This window comes from Dipodomys merriami, unplaced genomic scaffold, assembly GCF_024711535.1.
Source record: "Dipodomys merriami isolate MVZ:Mamm:240054 unplaced genomic scaffold, mDipMer1.0.p SCAF_6, whole genome shotgun sequence".
Classification (NCBI taxonomy): domain Eukaryota; kingdom Metazoa; phylum Chordata; class Mammalia; order Rodentia; family Heteromyidae; genus Dipodomys; species Dipodomys merriami.
Genome location: NW_027206179.1, coordinates 5,468,465 through 5,477,350, shown reverse-complemented (window position 1 = coordinate 5,477,350; position 8,886 = coordinate 5,468,465). Strand labels below are relative to the sequence as shown.

Sequence of the window (8,886 nt, the reverse complement as noted above, 5' to 3'; positions counted from 1 at the left end):
TGGAGACTGGATAGGATTAAGCAAAAATATAGAAGCAAAACTCCAGTTTAAATTGTGATCACAATCACATGTGTCTACCACTGCTAGGCAAATGCCCACTAGATCCTTAGTCTTTGAAGTATACATTCCATAATATAAACTATGAAAAGAAGAGATAATTACTATAGATTTAGATCAGATCTTGTGCATACTAATCAAACCTAGGTGTTTAATTTTAAGAATGATGATTATTCTTACTGTCTTTTATATCTGAAGCCATGCTGAGAAGTTCTTTTTGGCATTAATAAGATGGAGTAACACTTTGGGACAAAAATGCAGCCTAAGAGTCCTGCACTGGAGGCCAAGATGGAAAAGACCTCCACAGCCACCATGACCTTCCCCTTGGCACTGTGGTAGACAGGTAGAAAGGTGAGCCACACACTGCAGAACACCAGCATGCTGAAGGTCAGGAACTTGGCTTCATTGAAGGTGTCAGGCAGATTCCTGGCCAGAAAAGCCACAGTGAAGCTGCCAAGGGCCAAGGAGCCCAGATATCCCAGGACACAGTAGAAGGCAGTGAGGGAGCCCTTGTTGCACAGGATGATGATGTGACCATGTTCAGAGTGTGCATCTGTGTCAACAAAGGGAGGAGAGGTTCCCAACCAGAGTCCACAGAGAGTCACCTGGATGAGGGTGCAGATGGGGATGATGAAGTTAGGAGCTCCTGATACCAGCAGCCACCTCATCCTTCTTCCTGGGGAAGTGGCCTTGAAGGCCAGGACCACAGTCACTGTTTTAGCCAGCACTGTGGAAACAGCCACAGTGAACACAACCCCAAATGTGATCTGCTGCAGGATGCAGGTGACTATGTTGGGACGGCCAAGAAAGAGCAAGGAACAGAGGAAACAGAAGATGAGGGAGATCAGCAAGATGTAGCTGAGAGCCCTGTTATTGGCCTTGACAATTGCAGTGTCTTGGTATTTTACAAATATTCCAAGAACAACAGCAGTTAGCAAGGAGAAGCAAATAGTCATGCTAGCCAGAGCTATGCCCAAGGGCTCTTCAAAAGCCAGGAAACTTGCAGTTTTCAAGAAGCATTGAGTCCTGTGTGTGTTGGCATACTGATGAACTGGACACTTCACACATTGCTCCATATCTGCTGAGACATGTACACTATGATTATTTCTTTATATGAACCTTGTTTGTTTCAAATAATTTAGGTAATTTTTCACTTAGGTGAAATCCTCAGATGTCAGCATTTACTATCATAAAAATGCTTTTATATTTTATATATTATATTTTTCTTCTTTATTCTGAATTTTTTATTGTCAACGTGATGTACAGAGGGGTTACAGTTACATAAATAAGGTAATTAGTACATCTTTTTTTCAAACTTGTTACCCCTTCCCTCATTTTTCTCCCAGTTTCCCTCTCTGCCACTTTCTCCCCACAAGTTTTATGCATAATTTCTGATATAGTTTTGTGTATATTGCTGTTGCATTGGTTCCTCCCTTGGCCTTTAGGTCACCATTCTGTTGTTTCAATTCTCTTCCCTAATTCAAATAAACATAAACATATTTCTAGGTTACCAAATGCTAATATGGCTAAAGCAGGGGATATAGCATAGGGAAGAAAAGGTACAAAAGATCCACAAAATAGTACATTAAAAAAAAACCAAAAACAAAGAAAATCTCTTGTGTCCATATCTTGGAGCTCATTTTGCTTAGCATCATCTTATATGGTCATATGTACATAGCCATTGAACTTTTCTGTTCATCTGCTAAGATTATCCTAGACGTTTACTAATTATTTCATCGAGCCTATGTTTCTTTGGGTCAAGCTTACTTCACTTAATATGATTTTTTCCAAGTCTTTCCATTTCCTTACTAATGGGGTGGAGTTTATGCTTCTTTTTGATTCAACATTTTGTCACTCAATGACTATCACATGTATTGATGATATAACAGTTTGGCCATTATAATATCTTATTAAATTTTTTCTACACTAATTCAAACTCTCATTAACAGTTGTTCAATCATAATAGTAATTATATAGCTTACGTTTCTCTACATGTTTCTGTAAAGCATTAATTTTACCCTGTGGTATATTATCCTTGATTTCATCTCATTATGTTTGTCTCACCTGTGCACCTGTAGGAACAGATTGACCGCTCTTGGACACTCTATAGTTATGCTCACTTCTTACACTGAATCTAGCTTACTGGGCCCTTGTCCTTTGCCAAGAAGAGTTCAAGACACTGAGAAATAAAGATATGTGAGATCTATGTTTTCTGTGTGCATAAAATATCTTTTAAGATGAATACTCTCCATAATAAAATATGTTTAATTTTCTATGAGAGTTTAGACTTGTCCTATTGATTATTGAAAAGAAGGATTCCTGGAGATAACTTTGTCTGCAATAGTCTGAAAAATGTTACTAAATATATAATTCAAAGCCATGAGATATCATATTACAATTAGCAATACCACCACTTTTCAGAATTTAGTTATAAATAGGGAGAGGAGCATGGGCTCCGTAATCCTAATACACAGCTTTTGCATTAACTTGTTTGGAAAACTAGGGAGAGATAAAGAATTTCTTCACAAGTCACAGACTCACCTGTGCTATTAGCAATTTCATTTTCTGGACAAGGCGTACAATCAAAGCAACAGACAGCCATTCCCTCCTGAGGAGATTTCCTGAATCCAGGACCACAACTATCACTGCAGACAGAGACAGGAGTCTGAGGAAAGGTAGGGATGTGCCAGTGACTGTTCAGACTCATATGAAACACTAAAAAAATCCATCATTATAAAGATTGCAATTTTTAAGATAATGTTTTATACAGGTAAGTGCAGTAGATTTATTGAATTCTGTTATAGATCCCAAAGGGTATGTGATACAACATTGATTTCTAGCCTGTTGAATGACTGAAAGTAATGGGATCTTTAAAAGGCTGAAAGTAGGGGTGAAAATGTAATTTCCATTGCACAGCCCTAAGGGATTTTCTTGAATTAATATTATTACAAGTTTTTGTGTACAATTTTATTGTAAAAATTCAGTACAGAGGCTGAAATTAGGGGTGAAAATGTAATTTCTATTGCACAGCCCTATGAGATTTTGGGATTTTCTTGAATTAATATTATTACAAGTTTTTGTATAAAATTTTATTGCAAAAATTCTGTACAGAAGGGTGACAGTTACATGAGAAAGATTATGATTATATTATCTTATTTCAAATTATATTAAGTGTAGTGAGCCAAGCCCAAAGAAACATAGGTCCCATGGTTTCCCTTATTTGCAATATCTAGTATATGTATGAGTCAAACAGAAAAGGTCAGATAAGGTGATGTTAGGGAAATGAACCCTAAGATATGCATTCAAATGTTTTTTTTTCCTTTCATGAGATTGTTTCTAACGCATTTATAAGATTATTTCTTTGTTGCTTTGTATGTCCCTCCTCCATAGTATAACCCCTGCTTTCACTGTATTTGATGTTGTTATAATTTGTGGAGGGAAAGGGGAAAAACAAGTCGTTTAAATAAGGATACAGGTGTACCTGTTGCAACAATGAGAAGTACAAGTTGTCATGTCCAAAACGAACTTTACAACTTTGGTGGAGGGGGGGGGGAATTTTGGGTGGGGGAGGGGGGGGAGGATGGGAAGGGATGGGAAGGGGAAACACAGGAGGAGGCTACAATGCTTGATAAGATATGTACTCATTATATTTCCCACGTAATTGTAACCCCTCTGTACAGTATTTTCACAATAAAAAATAAATAGAAATTTAAAAAAATTATCTCTTTTTTGGGGTTGGGGGTTTTGGTCACGGGGCTACCACTTGAGCCACATTGCCACTTCCGGCTTTTTTCTTTTTGCTTATTTGGTGCAGAGGAATCAAACCCAGGGCCTCAGGCATGCAAGGCAAGTGCTCTACCACTGAGCCACCTTCCCAGCCCCACATTATCTATCGAGCATTGTAACCTGCTCCTGGTTTTTCCACTACCAACTCTTCCTTCCCCAAATCCTTCCTCCCCGCCCCCCACGCCCAATTTGTAAAGTTCCTTTTCAACATAGTATCTTGTACATCTTATTGTTACATTGTGTCAACCTGTATCCTTATTTCACCATTTTGTTATTACCCCTCCACTCCAAAAATTAGAAATACACACACACACACACACACACACACACACACACACACACACACACACACACACACACACACACACACGACTCAGGGCACCAGAAGCAAATAGAGTGAAAACAGGAGTTATACCATGGGGGGAAGTAAAAAATCACTGTTGTCTCCTAGTCATCTGAGCCATGGGGAAGAGCAAGGAGGAAACCTACACTTTATAGGGTTATGTGAACACCGGGTCACATTATCTTTCTCATTGTTTCCAGTGACCAAGACATGAGACTCTTGACACAGATTCCTTCAATGATTCCTCTAAACAAAGATAGTTAAATAGCAGCTCAATTAACCATTACATAAACCTCCACAGAAAGGAGCAAAAGAAATATTTCAACCAATTGAATTTACTCCTCAGGTCCTTTATCACAGTGTTAGATACCTACTGGGAAAAATGTAATTTACAATATTCAAAATCAACATGTAGAAACACATTTAACTTTTTTGGTTCTGATCCTCGGGCTTGAACTCAAGTGCTGTGCACTGGACTTGAGCTATTTTTGCTCAAGGATAACATTCCACTACCAGAGTCACAGTTCTTCCAGATTTTTGGAGGTTAATTGGAGATAAAATTCTCACAGACTTTCCTGTGTGAGCTGACTCTAAACTATTATATTTCCATATAAGCTCTATTAATTGGTAGGATTATAGGAGAAAGTTGCTGGCATTCAGCCAGGTATAAATTTAAAGGGTGACTCTTGCTGATTTGTGTGTGCTTAAAATTATTAGGGTAGATCCAACTCACCTCTGTAGTTCTAATGGCCCACTCTACCATATCTTCAGATAAAGACAGTTGATTACCATGTGGAGCATATGGAGAAAACTTCCCTATCCTCACTGCAAGTTCCAAACCTTCTGGAAAATTCCAAATGTTCAGAATGTCATACTCTGGCTCCAGTTTTCTTTTCTCATCCCAAATCATTTTAGCTCTAGTTGGATTGTAAAACTGGATGCTCTTCAGAAAAGTGTGCAGCTAAAAGAAAGACATCATCTGTGGTTAAGTGAATCCCAGAGTTAAGACAGAAAGCATGATGTAAGAAATGCTCCTGATTGCCTTTAATCTCTGATTCTGAATTCAAAAAGAGTAGAGACACCCAATGAAGTATCTCAAAAGAAAAATCTATGGAGGAATTAAAAATAATCACTTCTTTCCTGATCACTCAGAAAAGTAGTAGAAAGACTTTTTTTCCAGAGAAATCATTTTAGCCCGTCTTGACACAACCACTGTTTTATGAATGTCTATAATTTGTGGTTGTTAGATGGTTAATGCCAAAAGTTGAATGAAACTTGGTCACTTATGAAAAATATGGATAATTTTCTTCATTTGGTTATCCTATGATTTGACTGAATAAAGTCATAGGGAAAAGCTCTACTTGCAGTTTTCAAAACACTAGCTATGAACATGTTGAGGTTATTAGTAACTAATGGAATTCATGAGCAAGTTCCTGTCGGCTTATGGATGTAAACCGAGCTATGCAGGTGGCTCAGTTCAGAATCATGCTTGGAAGCCAGCTTAGGCAGAAAAGTTCGTGAGAATCATGTCTCCAATAAACAATTCAGAAAAAGCCAGAAAAATGCTGTGCTTAAGTGCTTGAGCACTAGCTTCGAGCATAAAGAGACTCAGGCACTTGCCAAAATTAATTTATAAAAAAAATGGAATATATTTTATACTTGTTACTGGCAGATTGTTTTCTTAACAGCATATCCATACATATCTAGAATACTTCAAAGACACTGAAACAAAGAATCATATAGGGTTTTGAAAAACACCTGAAATATTTAATTTTTTAAATGTGAATCTTCATTTTTTTCAATTCTTGTGCTTATGGTTGTTTCTTATACTACAAGGTAAAAAGTTTAAGAGTTGAGAGAATTACTTCAAATATTGAAATATTCATTAATTTCAGCAACCAAGTTATGTATGACATATGAATAAAACATAAATATATATTTGTGAATATAAACACACATCATATATGCATATACATATCCAGGAACACACATGCATACATACAAAAATATTTAATTTCATACATTAAGGAACCCCTCTAGAAAGTGCCTTTGCTCATGGTGTGTGTACTCCAACATGGAAGAAATTACCTGTTCAGGGGAAGGCACTTTTTCTTTTCTATTGTCCATTGTTTGAATTTCTGTTTGATGAAGAAGCATCGTATGGAGAGTCTGGGCCACAGCATACACAGCGTTGTAAACATTGTAACTGTCTCTAGACATAGTCATATCAAAAATATGCACAGGCAACCAATCCAAAGAGGCATCATGAACACAGTTGTCCCATGTTACACAGTCAGACTCAGAAGCTGAGCAATTAAAAGACAGAAACCACAGTCTGGCAAGAAAAATGTCTTCTGGGTATTTTGAAGGCTTAGCTGCCTTGATAAAATCTGTGAATCCAGAAACATCTACATAATGGTGTGTAAAAATAAGAGGCACATGCAATGAGCCTAGCATGAAATATCTCCTTTTCAGTGTGAAATCCTACTGTGAGTTCATAATGAAAACTTTGCCAAGTATAAAAATTTGCTCGATATATACCACTAAACCTATCAGTGAATCATGATCACCATATATGATGAGAACACTTGCTGAAGATAGATTTATCTCATTATGAACTGTCATGAGTTTGAATATATGTGACACATCTTGGGATGAGATCACTAGCTCATAAGCTACACAAACTCTGTTCTTGGCCATCTCTTCTTTCAATTCAACAAGAATCCACACACCATTCTCATCTTGTGAGGTCAACAGTCCCACCCAGTTCCAGGTGAAATGAAGAAGTAATGAGACCATGGCAGTGGCTATTGGTGTGTCTTTTGGGGCCATCTGATAGAGAGCAGGAAACTTGTTATGATCACTCAGGGCACGATCAAAAGGCCCAAAGGTAAACTAAAGAGAAAGAAAATTGGACACTCCATGAATGAGAAGATTGCCATGTATCACAATCTTAGTCTTGAAGTCTGTTAAGAAACAGTTGAAGTAGGTGGAAGGTATGTTTTATTTTAGTTTTGAAAAAAATTGTTTTTGCACAACATATCAATTGACTTGTAATTATCTCTTGATCCTCAACACTATTCCTATCAACTCTTCTCAACTATATCAATATCACCTACTCCTAATTCCATTTTCACATATGCCCATTGTATATTATGCTTCTTTTCACCAACAACCGAAGCCATATTCCTTTCCATTTTTCCCTTAACACCTACCCCACTCAGACAAGATATTTTTCATGTTTTTGGTGTTCATTTTTCATGCTGTCAGTAGATCAGAAAAGTTCCACCATAGAGTTCTGCCCCTATGTATATCATACTTTAATCAGATTGGTCATCTGTATATGTAAGTGGCTATGTGCATCTTCCATATTTCATATTAAATGTTCATATTTTAGATCTAACTTTCATATAAGACAGGACACATTTACCCTTTCTTGTTTCAGATTTACTTCATTAATCATGGTATCTTTCCTCTGTGTGTGTGTGTGTGAGTGTGTGTGTGTGTGTGTGTGTGTGTGTGTGTGTGTGTGTGTGTATGTGAATGCAAGGGCACAAATTCATGACTGCTTACACTTCACTGGCAATCTCCCTGAGACTTGTGCTGCAGCAATGGAGTCACATATTCACCTTGTGCCCTTTGCAGGTTAATTAGACATACAAATTACCTGATTAGCTAGGATTATAGTGTGAGTCATCAGTACCTTGCTCAGTCGGTACACTGCAAAGTCCTCTCCATTTCCTGATTCATTAAAGAAAATTATTGCTATCGATTGAAACAGTGAATTATCCATTTGTTTTTTCAAATCTTCTTTTTCCAAAGTGTGCAAATATATATTTCCAACTATCTTTGAGTAATTACTATTTGATACTACAAAAATTTTTGGGTTCATAAAAAGAATCTCTTTCTATCATTCTCTTCTATCACCTGAAATGCCTCCAAATTAGATATTATTATATCTTTCCACAGTTTGCACTCACCTGTGGAAATCTGTAGAGGCCCAACAATGTCCCAATCTGGTCAGATGTTATTCCTGATGGTCCTGTAAGTACTGCTACAGACTTTCTGTCTCTCATGCAGGAGTAGTTTGGAATCTTGTACTTCCCAAAGAGACAAATGAAGGGATTCTTAAACATTGTCCAAGTTCTGCATTCAACATCATAGATATCATATCCCAGAGTCAAGTTATGTAAAAGATCAGGATTTTTGTTGATCTCCTCAATAGCAAAAGCCAAGGCCAAAACAAACTGATAGTTCTTGAACATAAACCTGTATAATGAGCAAAGAAATTGAGGAGGAATATTCCAAACCTTAAGACTTCAATACCTCATATGCTTGGTTTGTTGTCAAGGAATGTTTTAAAATATTACCTCAATTAGAATTTAATGTGAATTCAGTGTCTTATGTTTGTCTAAAGATCTATGAAAGTCATGAATGGCATTTTTCATAAATGAGATTCATAAAATTATTTAAGTCGAGTGAGAGCTTGTTTTCCCTATCACCACATGCACCAGAGCAAAACTCTGTTGTCTTTCATTCAGTTTTCATGAGACAACAAATGTTGTATTGCCTTTACATTAGTGCAATTAGGTAAACCAGTGTGGAAAATGATTCTGGTGTTTCTAGTCACCCAGTTTATATTATGTATAAATTTGGCATGTCAGGCTAACTAAGGAATGTTTAACTTGACTGCAATGTTC

The 8,886-nt window shown here is 37.0% G+C and overlaps 1 protein-coding gene across 1 annotated transcript; it reads right to left on the bottom strand.

Moving 5' to 3' along the window:
• Positions 1–233: 233 nt before the first annotated feature.
• On the bottom strand, positions 234–8,439 carry LOC138813706 (vomeronasal type-2 receptor 116-like). Its single transcript, XM_070002090.1, is given in 5 exon segments — positions 234–1,135; positions 2,584–2,740; positions 4,935–5,147; positions 6,275–7,081; positions 8,167–8,439. Coding segments are annotated over 5 exon segments (2,235 nt in total). The 5' UTR covers positions 8,323–8,439.
• Positions 8,440–8,886: the final 447 nt, after the last annotated feature.